Below are 18,372 nucleotides of genomic sequence, written 5' to 3' on the forward strand. Positions count from 1 at the left end.
TCAACGGCAGAAGCACCTCTTTGTATCCAATGTTGTATCTGAGGCACTCATGACTGCTTGGGTTAATCTCTTCCTGGGTGGACACTAAGCATCTGAACAGGTAACTATCATAACTGTCTTCTTTCCCGGAGCTAGGACCAGAGCTCAGGCAGCTTTATCTCCCACCTCTGCTGGTTCACCTTCAGAGAAGCATTAGATGCAGTTGCTGCAACAAATGTTAAGTCTAAGAACACGGAATCACAGAAAATGCCCGCTATTCTTCAAAGTGCAAGACTGTGTCCAGTCAGTAGTGTTTATAACACCTGTCACGGGGACTGATACAGGGACGTCAGTGGTATGACTGGCTTAAGCAGAGCAGTTAACATAAAAGACTCCCTGTGTAACAGCTACTTTTCTGCTAAACTGGAATAAAGACAGAGACAGCAAAGAAACTAAAGAACTGGTATAAACAGAAAATGGTTTATTTAAAAAAAAAAAAACCACAAAACAAGCAAAATCACACTCCAGTGTGTGGCCAAAGGTCTGACTTTAATTTAAACTATGTACCCAGCATCCATGCTTCCGAAGCCATGTAAGCATGCATATGCAAGGAAGGGAAGCTGCTGCCTGCTGGCATGCTCCATAAGACCTCCCCTGGAGTGGTCTTTAGAACATATTAAGTTTGTTAGCAGGGTATGAAGTTTGAATTCCTACAGTGCACTGAGGAAGTGAAGAACAGGTGTGTCTATTTCCACATACAGGATTTCCACAGCCATCTTTTAAAAAGAAATGTAATTTTCTGCATTTCTAACAGCTGTGGAAACAGTGACAAATATGGAAAAAAAAATGCACATAAGCATGCATACTACAAGGTTTTGGTTTTTTTTTTTTTTTTTTTCCCTAAGACAGTTTACTTATGAGGAAGTATTTCATTTTATTTCACAAATCTATGCAAACTACCTAAAGGAAAAGTATTCAAAAGATAGCCCTTTTGAATACTCAATCATCAAGAATTACATGTGAAATGTAGCTTCTGCATGCAGGCTAAGACTTTCCACATATGAACAATGCTGCAATCCTCCTTTATAACAGAAGGGAATGGATTCTTAGAATGCTACTCCTAAAACATTCTTTATTTTAAAGTAACTATTTCATTAATAGACTGGTTTAAAATGAGTTCTTCTGAAAGCAAGCTTTCAAAATCATCCGAAAGGAGCTTACATGCATGCTTTGTTTCCATTGCTAAAGTCATCTCCAATGAACACTACTCAGGTCTATGGTTGAGGCATGTGTAAAGCATGATGAGGACTCTGAAAAGATTTTTTTTTTTTTTTTTTTTATCGAAGAAGCCGCTCAGCCTCCTTGGACTTGCTTTCTTTTGTTTTCCTCAGTAATGCCTGTTTTATAGCATTGATCTTTTCATCAAGTTCAGCCAATGAATAGTTCTGCTAAAAGAACAAAATAAAAACCACAATCATTTACATCTTGTAATTGCTAGAGAAGTGGCCTAGCACTTGATACTTGAGGTCACTGCATATTGCACTAAATGATAGAAATACTTTTGCAGAATTGTCTGAATCTAGTCTACGGCTATTTAAACTTGAAAGAAAAAGAATGTAAACTTAGAAGAAACTGACAGTCCTAATCATGGATCAATACATCCATGCCACTTCCATTAGACGCTTGTTTAACCTGTTCATAAAAAACCAAAAACCCTTTGATGGTAAAAGACTGGGCGAGACTATCTAGATCTTGTAGAAACTGGCTTTACAACTGAAGGGTTTTTTTTTTTTCCTATTGCCCAACATCAATCTCCTCTGTGCCCACTTAACCTGGCAATTTTTTTTGATCTCTTCTTACACAAAGAACTGGCCACCATCCTTTTTATAAAAATATTTCACCCTATGGAGGGGTTTTTTTCCTCATGTAAACAAGCCTACTTCCTCAAGTGTCAGATGGCCCTCATCCCATTCTAAGCATTCTCCCCAGTCCATCTGTTTCTCCCTAGTAGCAGACAGTGTTCCAGCTACGGTCTCACTTGCACTGATGAGAAATTCTCTCTTGTGGTCTAAGATACACTGTTAATGCATTCCCTTATGTGATGGTGGTGTGAAAATAGCAAGTCTTACTGACTTAGGTTGCTATCTGCTATAATGTCAGGTCTTTCTGCAACACCTCCCGAGCCAGCCATTTCTACTTTTATTGTCTTTTCATAAACCAATAAAGCAAATAAAGGAGGAAAAAAAAAAAAACCAAACCCCACCCAAACAACAAGAAACATGAAACCACAGAACAAAACCAGAAGCTGCTACTAGGAGGCTGATCAGAACTCACAAACTGCTTGTTACTCCTAGCTTAACATCATTACAGACTTATTTTATTCTATCATCCTCCTAAGTGGTGAAAACACTAACCAACCCACCCTAGTACAGACTCTTAGAAGACTCATTTCATTGTGACACCCATTACCTTACTTTCTCCTTCCCACCTGTTCTTTGCCAGCAAGCTATCCAATACTGATGCAGCTATTTCTGAGAAGTTAGATATTTGCTTTGTAGAACTTCTGATTACTTTTCACTCAAAACATCCTAAACTTAATGTAAACAAAGGTTAACAGCACTTACGTGGGGAGGTTGAACCTTTCTCCTCTTGCCAGAACAGCTCTAAAGAAAAGACATAATCAAAACAGATTTAATGTTGCACTGACAGAGGACCACAAGTAATTCTGTAACAACACTGACAAGAGTCTTTAAAGTACAGAAAGAATAGTGACTGCCATTCCATGGATTAAAGAAATCTTTTTATAATTAAGTGTACTTTAGATCACGAGAAATACTACTGGAGAGCAGTCAGAAGCTGTTGAAGCTTCTCCACACTTGGCAGCCAACAACTATCAACTTAATTGAAGCTTCCTTCAGACAAAACCAAGATCAATATTCAGCTTTTGAAACTGTCAATATTTTTCTCCCTAAAATTTTCCTGTATCCAAACCAATATTTATGCAAAACTTTGGGCAAAAAGAATGCTCACTACCGTACAATACTACTATTGCCACCATCACAATTTTTTCCCAGATCCCCATTCCAGAGAAGATCCTGAAGCACTTTCTGTGGAAATTTCAGTTTATGAAAGTGTGTGTTTTAACTTCTAGTTTCCAGCAACTTGAAGAAATAGCCTCACAAAGAAAGGACTTTATTGCTCTCCAACACAAACCAAAAAATGAAACAAAAATTTGTAATATCGCTATTGATTTTTAAATGCTGACTCTTCCTTGGCTGCTCTCCAAGGCAGAACAGTAAATGATCAACAGTAAGAGGCATTCTTACTGTTACGTGGGGAAAGAAGGAAGAGCAAGATAATGGACAAGAAACTTCCATAGCCAAGCAGAGCCTGATGTACTAACAACGAAAGTTCTCTTTGTCCTTATCTCCTTTGGTGAATGAAGGATAAGGTTTACTACTCAGAAAGAGACAGAACTCTGCCTGAAAACTAGCAACAAAGAAATCTAAGTCACAGAATCACATGAAACAATTTTTAAAGGGTTTACTCTCTTATCCTATTGGAACAGTGATTTCACATAGCTGATCTTTAGTAATCACATCATGTACAGAAGCCCAAAGGATTTCATCTGATTTAAGCCATTAATGATTTTTATCAAGATCAAAACTTTGGTCAATTTTCTTGTCATTAGAAACACTTCAGATTTTAAGGTGGGGGCGAGAAATCCAACCTCTATAATACATTTCTTACGAATTCATTAAGCTCGTGTGGCTGCAATTTTTTCCCCAACAAATACTATTTTCTTTCAAATGAGAAATTAGGCAGAAATATGAACTTATACAGATCAACCACATGAAAATTAACCATTACACCAAGCCAGAGTTGTCTACCAAAAGCATCTGCCCTAACTCCTTACTTTTTTGCCTCTACATCAAAGATTTAAGCACAAAAGTCACAAATGAATTTAGGTATGCTAAAAGAAGTTGAGATAATTTCTTACTACAGATTGAAAATACTCAGGAGACAGTCCTTCCAGCTCGAGGATTTTATCTTCAAGCTTCTTAATTCTTTGATAAATGTCTCTTGGTACAGGACCACCTAAATACACCAGTATAAATACAAAGAAGTCAGGAAAAGTGCTTGAATAACTTTTTAAACTAAAGATTGCAAGTTTTACAGGTGAATTCTTCGAGTCCAGCTATCAACCAGTAGCTGAAACAAAATGAGTGGATGGGATGATAAAAAGGAAGGGTAATTAATATAATTCAGGGTAAAACCTGATTGATAAGCCAGTGCAGTCAGTGAAGGCAATACACAACTTTATGCAGGTGACTGAAGTACGTCTGACAAGGTCCCTGGAACAACTAATGATCACTCTTACAATACACTGGTCACACACCAAATGCTACCACTTCAAAACTGACAGCAGCATCAGGAGGGAGCAGATGGGATGGCAGACCACACACGAATTCAGCACTGATATCTAAGATTGTTCTGAAGGAAACCTATCTCTACTGAGCATCAGAGGTTAGAGCACAGTCATATGTTGCACTTGACAAAGAACCGCGTTTGCCTGGCCACAGACGGGAGAAGCAGGGGTGGGGAATGCGTGTATGGAATGGAGTAACAGAGCTTTGGAAAAAACCTAACCAACCAAGCAAAAACCACTCCAAAACGCAAACAAAAAAACCCACAAACAACAAAACCCACAAACACCACAAAAACAACAGCAACAAAAAAACCCCACCTCAACCCATTTGCTGTTTGCTGCTATACTACAGCAGCTTGGGCTTGTTTCCCCATGTAAGAACAGAACTGATAAAAAGATTGGCCTTAGAAAGCATCTTATTTATGCTACAGAGTATTCTATAAACTGAAATCACTGTTTATCACAACTAACTATGGCTATCCCAATGAAAATGATAGTCTGGTTCTGAACAGTAGTGACAACCAAGGCCTCAGCAAACTTTTACTACTTCTCTTGACACTCATTTCCATTTATTTCTAGGTCTGTTAGGTAAGGCAATTCTATCCCATGAACTACTGAAATAAGCACTAATGGGGTTTTTTTGCCATTCATCTATTTCCTCACTTCAGACAGACAATTTTGTGGGTAGCTTTACTCCTTCAGTTCTGCTCTCTACTCATCACTCAGCAGCTACTAATTAAATTGGCTAACTTCTCGCTCTTCTTAATATTGCTGCCTCTTAATGTAAAGAGGAAAGAGCAGTACTAGCACTAGAAGAAGCCATTCTGAAAAACAGCAGGTGAGTCAAGAACAACTCTTTCAGTCATCAGAAACAAAAACCGTCAAGCAGGTAGCTGAGGCAGGTTACCTGCTCAGATGAATACTTTTTGCACAGCTGCTGGGCTAAGTAACAAATGATCTTGAGACCTTCCCCAGGAATGCCGATTTGGACAGGAGTTGAGCTGGAATTGCAAGCTTTCATCCTCTTCCCCTATACTGTAGTTTAGCTGACCTGTTCCTTCAAACAAAATTATGTCACCTATTCTAGGCACAACCTGGAAGCAAGGGCCCCTCCTTAGCTACCCCCAATCATTATCTCTGACACGCATGAACTCCAAAGCTACTACACATTGTAACCTTAATGCTGGCCAGTGACTTGCAACTTCTATTTCCATGCACAAAAAACACCTTCTTTTTGAGACAGCTATACAGCTAAGCATCTGACTGCTGTGTCAACAGTATCTAGGATTATTCCACTCTTCTTGCTGCCAGAGGACTTTGATCCATTATGCATTCACAGGAATCTAGTAATCTAGTCAATGTTCACCATATTCTTAGAGAACGGATTAGCATCTATTCGGTATTCAGAAGACAAAAAAAGTCAGTGTGTGTCTGCAGCGTGATGTGTAGAACATTCACTTTATTAGGTGAGGATCTGGGCTTCTGTTCCGTTTTGAAAACATTTTTCAGCAAAAATACAGATTCCTCCTCGATAAGTGCCTCACTGATTTATATTCTAGAAAACTGGGGCTGGGATGAGGAAACAACTACTTTAAAAAAGTCAGTAGCCTGGTGGCTATAGCATTTTTTTTTAGTGAAAGGTGTGGACTCATGTTTGCATGGGTAAAGGGAAGTATTGACAATGAGCTTCCATTCTGGGAAATAAGCTTCTCACCTAACTGTATATCAAGAATCATCCACCTTTAGAAAAGGTTTCACATTGTCTTTTGGGTTCATCCTATCCCCAGCCCACAAGGTGTCCATGAAGCAGGACTGAGTCCTAACCTCAGCTTTTCTGGTTCAGTGGGTCAAGGCAGAAGGATTCCACTGGCTATAGAGAACCCCTACCTCCAAATATTCCAGATTGTTTTAAATCCCATTCTGAAGCGCCTCTCTCTCATTTGCCACCACGTGAAATGTAGATTTACTAACTCAGCATCCTAATTTGGGCATAAATCTGGGTTCCATTTTGGGCATAAGAACCTAAACATTAGATTGTAGTACCTGGGGTGACTAAACCCTTCAGTGGATCTATCCACTGTTTTTGCAGCCACAGTTTTTATAGATTTGTCCAGTTTTACTACAGTAATGATAACTGTAGTACAAACTAGCATACCGATGTCAAAATTAAAACATGATACAAACCTGTTTGTAACCGTAAGTGTGCTTCAATGTTTTGCAATCTCTCCTCAACAGCTTGGTTTCCACAATCATGAATGGGTGCATTGGCTTTGTGACTGGACCCATGTGCTCCTTCAGATCTAGTCTGAGGTCCATATGTATTTACTACCCTAGAAACTAGGTAAAGAGAACACAAATTTAACGTATATGCACATGAAACACAAAGTACATCTAACTAAATCAAAATATCACAATACGAAAGCCAGTGTTAAATCAATTTCACACTAGTTTCTCATGTGAAGGGTCCCACACATATTAAGACTGAATATTCAAGTAAAAGTATTTTCCTATTTTTGCACAAGTAACTAAACTAAACAAAACCCTAGGACTTTACATATGCAAAGTAAAAGAATCACTCATACATTCATGTAGAATGGCAGTACCAAGAATTTGTCATCAGCTGCTGCTAAGTAGCAGAAAACCTTATACTTACGTCAGCAGTTGCATGCATGAGCTGTTGTAAATGCAAAGAAAAGGCCAGACCTAGTATTACAGGAAGCATCATAAATACATGAAGATGAGGGGAGGTATACAACTAGAAGAACCACTACAAATCTCAGCAAGGAAGTTCTCTTCTAATTTTTGTTATTTGGGTAACAGCTTTAATGACCCTTCAGATGCTTCTGGGTCTATCTTTTCCCCTTGCTGAACCATGTCTTCATCAGAAGATTTTGGTCACTTCTCTTTAAATCACGGTCATTTCTCAAGTCCTTCCTGATAGGACTACTGCACTGTACTGCAGACTTAAAAGACTATGTTGGCAATGCCAGACACTGAAGCACACACCTTCTTACTCAGTACTTCACAAAGGCCACACATTACATTCTTGCTTCAGTTTATGCTGGTTTTACTTCCAAGTCCTAAGTGTTATTCACGTTTCAGTTATGAACTGTTCGGGTTTTAGTTACTTGAAGTGCAAACTCTTCTTTTTTCCTGTAATATGCTACCATCCAAGTTACAAACTAGCACTCAGTTTAAAAAAGTGACTATTGAAAGGGGTTCTTAATGAAATATTCTAAACTCAAACTCCCTTCCCCATCTCCCTCTTAGCTCACCAGACCCTTTAATGCTTATATCTAACATCGTGCTTCACAGTATTACTCTAAATTCTAGAATTCAGAATAATGAATAGGTTTCTAGAACCAATATGAAGTGGATAACTGAATACTACCACTCTCAGAAATGGAAGAGAGGGTTACTTTCATTCTCATTTTGGAGATCTTGTTTGTTTGTTTTTAAACACAGAGTAGAGAGCAGTAGATGGACAGGCAATCTTTTATATGTAACTTCTGTTGGACAATCATTTCTACACTATTTACTCCTTTCCAAAAGCAAGTGCAGTGGTAAGCTTGTTCCCCAGCTTGTCACTTCCCATAAATCTGTGTCTCAGAACTTCTACTGTGTCCCCAAACTATTTTCTAATTCAATATACTTACACCACCTAATGAAAAATAGAAGATAATCTTATTTAATCTCAATTCCTTAATTGGACTGCTGGCTTCACCTTAGAAGAAAAGCTAAAAATTGTTCAGCTTCTCTGTCCTCCTTTATCTTTTGCATCTTTCCTTTCAGACAATGAAAACAGGCTACTTTGTTTTGGTCTTTAGTGCATAACCATCAGCTTAATGAAGCAGTTACGGGATTGAAAACCTTGGAGAAGTAAGTCACGGTGTAAAAGTATTCACTGGAGTCAAAAATAAATATGTTAAGTTTGCATTTTTTGACCATTCTATAAAAAGTTTTTAAGTCAAAAATTCACCTGTGCTGTTCTATCTGGACATTCTTAATAAATGGGTATTAAAACAGTTGCTTACCCTTTATATGGCTTTTAAATCCAGGATAGGGTGTGAAAATTGCATCTGTTCTGGCACAGCTATTTTCTAAATAAATAATAATATGAAAAGTGAGGTCCTAATTATGTATTTATAATTTAAAATATTCTAACCATCATCAGCTTTGAGGCTTTTAACAAATCTAATTTAAAATATTTCATATGATAAAAACATCAGAAATACTTCATTCATTCTATAAACACTTGCTCCTTAATAGTTTCACACACTTGCATGGACTTACTGGTTTTAATTAGATAAGTCACTTATATAAATGTATGCATACATGTATATAAAAGTTTATTTGATCAGGACCAAATTTCTTCCAATTTACATTTTATTTGGTTCTTTCTTTTCACTGTTTCTCTGTAACTTATTTCTTTCTTCCTGTACAGAAGTCTTTTCCCTGCTTACCACTGTTATTTTGTTTTTATGTCCTTTTTTGAAACTGTTCTCCTCTTATTTTTAGACTGGTCTAGTTTACTCATCAGCAGTCTTTCCTCACCTTCCTGCATTTATTCTGATTCCTGTGACTTCTTTAATTTGTTTAACCATAAAAACCTACGGTACAGACCATCTTAGTTTATTCCAATGTTTATATTTTAATCTCTGTTCATACACACCAAAGCTTTACACATATATTATTAAGCCTGAACATACAAAGGAAGGTCTTATCATCATGTCTTCTGTACGTAATTAACAATTTTAGGAATCAGTATTTTACTATCTAGCATATTCTACTAGACTTCAGATGTCATTTTCATTCCAACTGATATTCAAGGAGTTAAACTCTCTTCCTATAAAGCTTACGGAACAATAAGCTTTGCTCTCTAAAAGAATAAGTACATCACAGAGACAACGTACATCTGGGCTCACAGGTACTTAGAAAATGTCTCCGTACTACTTATGTATATAAAAGTGTCTTCACTTTTAAGACGCATTTGGTTACGCAGTTACTGATCGTGCTAATGGGATCCAGCCTACCAGATGGATTTAAGATTATTTGGTTATAGAAACAGCCAATTGTGCCAGTTGGTGCATTAAAAACACCAATAGTGTGAATAACGTTGAAAGGAAAAAGTTATTCTAAGTAGCTAGTAATTCAAATTGATTGCAAAAAATACTTCTTTGTAATTTAACTAGCATTAAATTAACTTCAATTTGAATACGCAATTCATAAGACATTTCTGAATTGCAATTCTGTTGACTTTGGAGGGATCATCTAGCTAAAACATTGGAAACAATAGCTACAAAATCATCTGATTTAAGATCACAGTTCTTAAAATGAACACAGTAATAACTATAATCTTTCTGTATGGGATGCATTAAACAGTGTCTTCCAGTGACTACTTTCTTTTTTTGTCTATCTGACATCTGCAGTGCACATGCAAGTTCTTAACTTTAAAACAAAGTTACTCTTAAAATAAAGTTCTGTTTTAAATATAGAATAGTGCTTTTGAAAAATAAAAAAATTAAAAACACAACTTAAATTGCTATGAAGATTAAAGTCTGGCTAGCCAGTTACCTTGATTACAATCAATAACATTGCAAAATTCCCTGACATTATTTTCATTGATCTCAGCTTGTTTCCTCTCGATGAAGGCTGATATCCGCCTGTCAATCTGCAGGTAATAAACATGATGGCATATATCTATTTCATTCTTTAAATTTAAAATTTAGAAAGGTCTGTTTTTTTTTTTTTTTAATTTAGGTAAATCACTTACTTCTGCTTTTCCAGCTTTTATTTGGACCACCTCTGGATCAAAATTAATATGAGCATCCTTCAGATCTCCCAAGTCGTAACTTGCATACTTTTCTTCAGTCTGACAGTTACCATCATAAACATCTAAACTTGTTTCACAAGTTTGGCCTTCTGTTTTACCTGCAGGTTCAACATGGCCTATATTTTCCTCTTTAATCAATGACTGGAGTTTTTCTAAAAGAGGCTGAACAAAGAAAGCATTATGTTAGGGTAAAATAAAAAAAGAGCCAAAAAATTCCAAAAACAAAAAGCAAAAAGCCAAGTACTATTACTATTTCTAAAACAGACCAACTGAAATAATTTTAGGAATTACAACATCTGCCTCTGATGGAACACTGTAATAAAATAAGCTTTAAAAAAAAGCTATAGTTCCAAATACTGTGCACACCATGACTCTGGCCTTTTTGACCTGTGCCTTTTAGAGGTTTATATAGAAAAACTCCCAAATTTCTGTGAAAATCTGCCTGGTACTCATCTGTTACTAGCTAAATCAAAGCTTCAATCGTTGGCACCAATGCCACTTAATTAACATGTCATTCAAATGCCTACTCAGAACAGTAAGGCTTAGTATTTTTCCTCCTTAACATGAAAGCCAATGCTTTCACACTGTAAAGCCTTTACTTTATCACCACAGCACTACATTCTCCACTTGAAACTGCAGTTGCCCAAGTGAATGAGAGAACACAGACATGAAATATATAGGCGTTATCCTGAACACATGCTTTTCTTGACATGGTTGATTATCTACTTAGGTCATGAAATTAAATGAGAAAATGCACTGACATTTGTAGCAGCAAAAATAAATGCTTATTATGCTACTGCAATAACTCTTATACAGGATGTAATAACAAAACCTCAGTGTGCATGTGTGTGTATATATATATGTCACACTCCCTTGTTTAATTTTTACCAGTTTCATCTAGTCTGAACTTCACTGCTTATTTTCCCTCTAGAAGTTTGGGGTTTTTTTAAAGACAACATGATTTTTACCAGTCACATTTCCTGAAATGGAATCAAATTCCTACTTGCAGCGTTCTTACAGTTGGATGTAATTTTTACTTGCTTTTATGTTGCATATTTTCTCTTTTTGTTTATCACACCAAAGATTTGGTGGATGTCTGAAAAACATAATGGGTCTTTCTTTTACCTACAGACAAGCAAATACAGGCACTTCCTTTTTCACCCCCTTGGTACTACACACTTGAAATAATTCATTGACTAGCTGAAGCAAAAAACAAGTATTCAAATCCCCACCTTTTACAGATGAACTATCAAGGTCAAAACACTGTTCAGCTCACCCTCCCTGCCATGCAACTAAATTACATGTACTTTTGGCAGGATTGGAAAGTTTCAAATAGTTAAAAAGAAATGACAGTAATGGTGACTGGCTACTTGGCAAGATGAGACATTAATGTCAAAGAAATTACTCTTTTTAAAAAAAAAAAACCTACGCCGAAAATATATTTAATTGCAGTAAGACACTCCAGGATGTGTCATGCTGGGATAATGCCACTTCTTGAACCACTGAAAGCACTCCATGAGCCTCAAAACTCACCCAACGCATGGAATCATTATCATAGCATGACACACACCTGCCGTGTCTTATTGCTTAATTATAACCCACCATAGATGGAAATGTATCACATTTACAATGCAAGTCTAGAAATCAATGAGGCTGCATTTATTCAGCCTGCTCACCTACAGTGGCTATTCCCACCACTAATCTGAAAAATTCCTAAGTGTGAGTACCTATGGAAGCACAGTGGAATCCTAAGCACATAATACTTTTGCATTCTTTTTTGTTGGACATAGCAATATAAGATCAAAACGACTGAATTTTTTCAGTTTAGGTAACATAACTACATTCAGTTGTTGATCACTTTTGCCTAGTCAAATGTGTCCAATGAAATATTTACCTGCAAACATAAAATATGCTGCTGAAGTGCACTAAAAAGCAATGCTGGCTGAAGTGCTGATGTGCTTTGAAGCTTGCTCCAATCGATTACAACTTTCACGATATCGTCTCCAAGGTTAAGCTTCAAGAGGGCAAAACAAACACAATAAAAAATTATGTTGTTATGTTGTATTAACGTCACAAAAGTATACAAGACTTCTACAGGACAACAATTATGCTCAATCTCATACAGACCCCATTTTTATATGAGGACATTGGAGAGATTTGACATCAATTATAATTCAAGCAGCTGTCATTTTCAAAGTAAGCTAGTATTTGCAGAGTATATTAAAAAATTAAAAATTCCTTACTACTTCATCACACTTTCATTGTATTAATTTGATCTTTAACTTTAGTCAATTCTCGATTCAATTAACTATTGTACAAAAACATACTGTTCATGTTAATCGCTCAAATCTTTTCTTTTAACAGATGATAGAACCACCAGTAGGAAGAAACATGCACCCAGGATGGCAGTCTCCTGTAGGTTCTGTATTTTATTCTGAGATTTGCAAGGCTACCTATGCCTGCATGACTAAGGTCTTGATACTGCACCATGCCACATTCTTTGAATTTTTACTTGCTGCTAATCCAAAGGAGGCTTTATATTAAAAATAAGTTTTTTTAAAAAACAAATCTTTAAAAAATCTCAAGGTTAAACAAACTCTAGACTACACAGCACCACTATCAAATCCATTTCCAAACCACACTATTTTCTCTTTTATGCATTCAGATCAAAATAACAATTGCCACAGTCTATTCTCTTTGCCAAGGAATTGTAATATTTAACTCCCAAAGCAATAAAGAGAAACACACATAGTGAATCTGAAGTTTTACTTAAAAGAACTATGTATCTTCTATAAGCTAAAAATAAACTTTCACTTTCTAATAAAAAGCTGATTGTTAATAAACACTAATGAACAACACACTTTCACACCCACCTTTGCCATTTTTGTTACACTAGAACTTTTCTCAAGATCTTGAAGTAACGAGCACTTTCATTTCCCAAAGCCAAGTAAGTTGTCCTCCAACCAAACAACCCATAAATGATCCCTCAAATTCTAAATACAGATACAACTCTTGTTTAAAATCAAGAGGACCTACAGGTACTCTGAGACACAGAATTCCCAAGTCATATGCATGTTTGCATGTCTACATACATCTCACTCCTTCCATTTTTTAAAAAAAAAAAAGAAAAAGGAAAAGAGAAAGAGCTCTCAGGCAGATGAAAAAAGTGACATTTAACATATGGTATCTACTAACTGTATCAAGTATTATAGGCAAGAACACAGAACGCACATGCACTCGTTTCCTGAATCCACCACATAGTGTATGAGGAAACAATGAGAACTAAACACAAGAATGCCTCCATCACTCTGAGGGCAAAGCAGTGGATACTAAGTTGTTCTATGTCAGTTTTAAACCCCAGCATTAACACAATTTTGTATGTAAAGAACTATAAGCCTGAGCCTTCCTTTTTGACTAAAGAACATCGTTGTCAAATCCAGTGTTAGATTCCAAATTACATAGCAAAGGAGATGGTCTGACTAGATATATAATGTATTTTAGATAATTTTCACACAAATGGTTATTCCTGTTTGGTACTTAAACTACACAGGATGTAGGAAAAGTACTGTTTTAGGAAATACTAGTTTTGAACACCTTACAAAATCAAGAATGTATTTAGAATTTAGTAAGAATAAAACTTCACTTTAAGAATTAAGCCACTGTGCACGTGTGATCACCTGAAGCACCTATTTTTTCCCAAAGTTTCTAGAGTAACATCTGCTATGCACTACATTACAGTCCACTGACAGGGTAAAAAAGGCATAGATGTAAGTCATTGTAATGAACCAAAATAGGAGTCCTACTGCAGTTGCCTAATAAGCCTCCTTTCTCAAAAGGCATGAGCTGATGTGTCCCTTCACATCATAGTGTGTGATTCCTGTCCAAGTGGTTCAATGCACAAAAACAATAAAGCTTCTGACTTAGGATAATTTAAAGGCCAGTGATATTTTAAACTCATGGACACTGTTTTTAAATATAAGTAAAAGAATAAACACCTCCTGCATCCAAACAGGTTTCTAGTACAACAGAATTAGTTTTCTCAGTGTTTCACACGCTTCTACCTATAAGAACTGTGACAAGCAGGTTTATAAATTCTGTGATTTGGTAACTTCAAAGCCTTGGTATATTTACAAGTCCACAGTCTATTCTGCAGCCATTTACAGGATCATAAGTCATTTCAGCCCTTTGAAATTGTTTCATGAAAGACACTGACTGTCACTTGAGGTTTAAAGAACTTTTCATGATCAGTCATATTGGTTTTAAGAGTTATTATCCCCAGATGTCTTCCTAGTCACTGTGCTGCAAGTGATTACTCTAGTAAAAAAATTCCTGTGCCAGAAATATTCCTGTTTACAGTCCAACCTACTAGCATAAATCCAACTTAAACTACTATGATGGATCACAAACTGTGACAGCTGACAATCTAGCACATGTTCACTCATCTCTATAAAAGGGAAACAGGGAATCAGTAGTTTCAGTCAAAAATGCAAGATGGATTGCTAGAGTCAGTAAGCTGCTAAAACACCACAGTTAAATCTACCAGAACTCAAGGGCTGGCAGACAAAGAGTGTAACTCAACAACTGGAAACAATCATGACTAAGCAATTAAAAGGGCCTTCTCAGCTAAGATGGAGCAACCAGACCCCTACTCATAGTTCAGTGCAGCGCACAGTAAAATGCATTTGTTGTCATGGAAAGAATACACTCCAAACGCCAATGAAGACAATTTTACTCCAAACCGTAACTACAGTAACTCTACTGAGAGGATGCAGCAACTCTGAACTGGTCTCTCGTAACTGTCCGTGCACACCCAGATATTGTTAAAAATCACTAAGCTCTCTCCAGTGACACATTAGACATAGAGCAAACTTTGGAGAACAAGTAAGCTACTGAACAAGAAACTAGAGTGTTTAATGTAGTTTTGAAAACAATTAATTAAACTTGTGATGAGTACCCTAGTTAAGAGCTTAGGAAACTTTATTCTTCTTTGTGTTTGTCATAAATACGAGAGTTCAACTTTTCACTCATGTTAACATTGTAAGAACAACAGTATAAATGACAGTATTAAATCTGGATAAAATGACAGTCACTAGTTCTTCATGGATTACACTTAGAATTTTCACCAAAAAGAATTATGGGATATTTCATCCTCAATACACAGATAGTTTTCCTGTCTCAGTCATCCTATGAATCAGCGGTGTATGATCATCAAGTTGTTTAGCACTGCACTCCTGTTCAAAAGCTAGGGTAGTTTTTAATCACTTCAGAGATAGGAAAACGGAGACTCTTACTAGTCAGCACCTGAATTTTCAGGCCCTTAATTTTGGATGACTTTTGTTTGAAAATGGAGACAACTGCTAGCAGAGTTTGAGGTGAGAAGCAAATATAATACACAATTCCATTCAAATGAGATGAATGCTCTAAAAAAATCAATTCAGATCAGTCAGCAGCTACTCCTAAACTACCTCTGTATCTCATAGAGCCCATTTCTGAGCATTTTTCTAACATAAACATAACATAACTAAGTTACATTATCTCCTGCAGATATCACTCATCATCTGGCCCCAAACCTTCAAACTGCTGTCTAATTTCAGAAGCAGGAGCATGCTTCTACTGCCTTCACATAACTGCATATATGGTTCCACAGTGGAAAAGGAATTAATCTGTAAATTATTTATGGTAATAATTAAGCTGTTACTAAAATCCTCTCCTGATAAGGGCCTCCCACCACTACCATAACATCTGTTAAATAATTCATAGCCATTACTGAACCTAAAGTAGGTGTTTCAACTTAAGTACCACAGAGCAAAGCTGCTTTAAAATTCTGACCCACTAGGATACACTGTGTGTTTCATAGTATGTTATTGCCATGGCAAAGCTAACTTCAAGCTCCTGATCATTTATTTTGATTTAATATACAGTAACCTTTTAGTAGCTTTTCAATTCAGAATCCTTAATTGTTAAGATACAGCAATTAGACAGACTGCAGTTTCTCATGGAAGACATCATCCGTCAAACTACAAAGTGGCATGAGACATCCCGTCACTAAGAGGCAAAGGCACGGCCACGACTACGAGATGCAGCAGCAGGCCACGCACCCCGGGGCTGCCCAGGCCTGGAGGGATGCGGTCGGCTCTGACAGGAGTTGCCCCGCTCCCGCGGGCAGGCGTGAACAACCCCCAGGCGCGAGGCCGTTCCCTCGTTTGTGGCAGGCTTCTTTTCTCTCGGGCGCCGAACTTTATCCCTGGAGCCCAGAAGGGCCCCGCAGGCCGGAGAGAAGCAGGAGCACGCCCTGCCCGGGCCCTGAGGCGAGGCGAGGCGAGGCGAGCCGGGCGTGGTGCGGGGCCCGCGGCGCCCGGGCCAGCCCTGCCCCGGGCCTCCCCCTCCACCCGCCCCGCACTCACCTGCCCCGCCAGCCCGGCCAGGGAGCGCAGGGCGCTGCTCGCCACCTCCGACGCCGCAGGGTCGGCGCCCATCTCCGGAGCGTGGCCGCCGGGCTGGAGCGGGCTGGGTGCCGCCGCCGCCGCCATGACACCGGGCCGAGCCGCGGCCGCCGGCAACGTCCGCGCCGTCGCTCCGCGATGACGAACGCTCGGGTGGCCGTGCCCGCCAGCCCCGCCTCCGCGGGCTGATGGACAGGCACGGCAGCCAATCGCGGGCTGCGCTCTCGAGGCCGGGGCTGGGTGCGGGGAGCGGCTCGCGCCGCGGGTCGCCTGCTTCCAGTGGCGGGCCGCTGCGCGCGACCGCGCTGTGGGGGAGCAGGTTCCTGCGGGGCCTGGGCGCCCTCCCGGCGGCGGGCGGCTGCTGGGCTGTGGCAGCACGGCCCGGGGCGGGGAGGCAACCTCAGGCCTGGCTGTCCCGGCCAGGCTCTGCCCGTCCTCCTCTGGCCCCCTGGGTTTCCGTGCTGTGGTGCGCGGAGGACCCTCTCCTGCAGCACCTGTCTCTCCAGCCGTGAGCAGGCCTGTTTCCCAAGCCTGAGAAAACATCTTAGATTTTGCTCGTTTCTCAGACCTCTCTGGGACCCTGAAGCTTTTCTCGGCTCGGGTCCATTGCAGCTAGCAGGTAAAAGGGCCACCTCAGTAGTCACAGAGACACAGTGTGTTGGCCCGGGGGTGTAGGCCTGCCTCTGTGCTGCTTTGGCACCTGTGGTACCACCAGGTTTGAACCCTGGACTGCAGCAGCTCCTGTGGGGCGTCCTCTCCCTGCGAGGTCACTCTGCGCCCTCACCCTTTTCTTTGCCTCCTGGCTCCTTCCTGTCCTTCAGCAGCCTCCACAGAGCTGTCAGCATGGGCGCACGCAGGCATGCTTATAGGAGTACCTCCACTGAGTGCTCATTCATGGAGGGAAAGAAAACATGTATTAATATGGAAGTATATCAGGTTACTGGACTCCTTTCACTGTGCTTTTCTGGTTATACCTTCACTTTCTTACATTCATACATGCTTCTCTTCAAAGCCTTGACTCTTCTGGTTACAGCAAGGTTGTTTTTTCATCAAGGAGCAAGTTTGTCAGGGTACTCTGATTATGGGGCTTGCAAGACTGTATTTCCTCTAAGGCAATCTACTTGATTTCTTTCCTAGGACAGTTTTCTACCCAATGTTTCCTTTGGTACCCTTATTTTGATCTTTTAACCTTCTCACATATTCCTCTTCCCCCCTGCCACACGCACACGCTATTTTTTATTCCATTGGGAAATGGTGAGTGGTAAAGCATTCTTAAAAATGTTAGAAAGGCAGATTAATTTCTTTGACTGCTATTTTGGGGGATATTTTAAAGGCATTCCTCTCTAAAGTATCCAAATAAAACTTACCTTACTTTAGTGAAAATAAATCCCACCAAACTGAAGACACAGTATTCGGTGTCTCCATTCAGCAACCAACTTAAATATTTGAGAAGACTTAAGCAGAGAAAGTCCTGCGTAGTTCCAGAGGAAGATTAGTTCCAAAAAGGACTCCAGTGCTAATGATTACAAATATATTTGATGGAGAGCTGCGTTTCACAAGAATATTTTATATAAGGTGAGCTAGATGGTAATTGGCTGGCTTCAGAAGATGAGAACCACTCACTGGATCCAGAAAAGCATTCTGCAAAATATGTTCCTGATTTGGAGGCTCTGAAATGTAGAGAAATT

At 39.0% G+C, this 18,372-nt stretch overlaps 1 protein-coding gene across 1 annotated transcript; it reads right to left on the reverse strand.

Moving 5' to 3' along the window:
- Positions 1-507: 507 nt before the first annotated feature.
- On the reverse strand, positions 508-17,529 carry MBIP (MAP3K12 binding inhibitory protein 1). The gene is made up of 10 exons (XM_075713041.1): positions 17,469-17,529; positions 16,646-16,869; positions 12,136-12,255; positions 10,182-10,403; positions 9,983-10,079; positions 8,443-8,508; positions 6,593-6,745; positions 3,980-4,077; positions 2,604-2,642; positions 508-1,427 (listed from the first exon to the last, which is right to left on the reverse strand). The coding sequence occupies exons 1-10, from the start codon at positions 17,527-17,529 to the stop codon at positions 1,317-1,319; spliced, it is 1,191 nt and encodes a 396-aa protein (XP_075569156.1). The 3' UTR covers positions 508-1,316.
- Positions 17,530-18,372: the final 843 nt, after the last annotated feature.

The sequence above is a fragment of the Pelecanus crispus genome, chromosome 6 (genome assembly GCF_030463565.1).
Source record: "Pelecanus crispus isolate bPelCri1 chromosome 6, bPelCri1.pri, whole genome shotgun sequence".
NCBI lineage: Eukaryota > Metazoa > Chordata > Aves > Pelecaniformes > Pelecanidae > Pelecanus > Pelecanus crispus.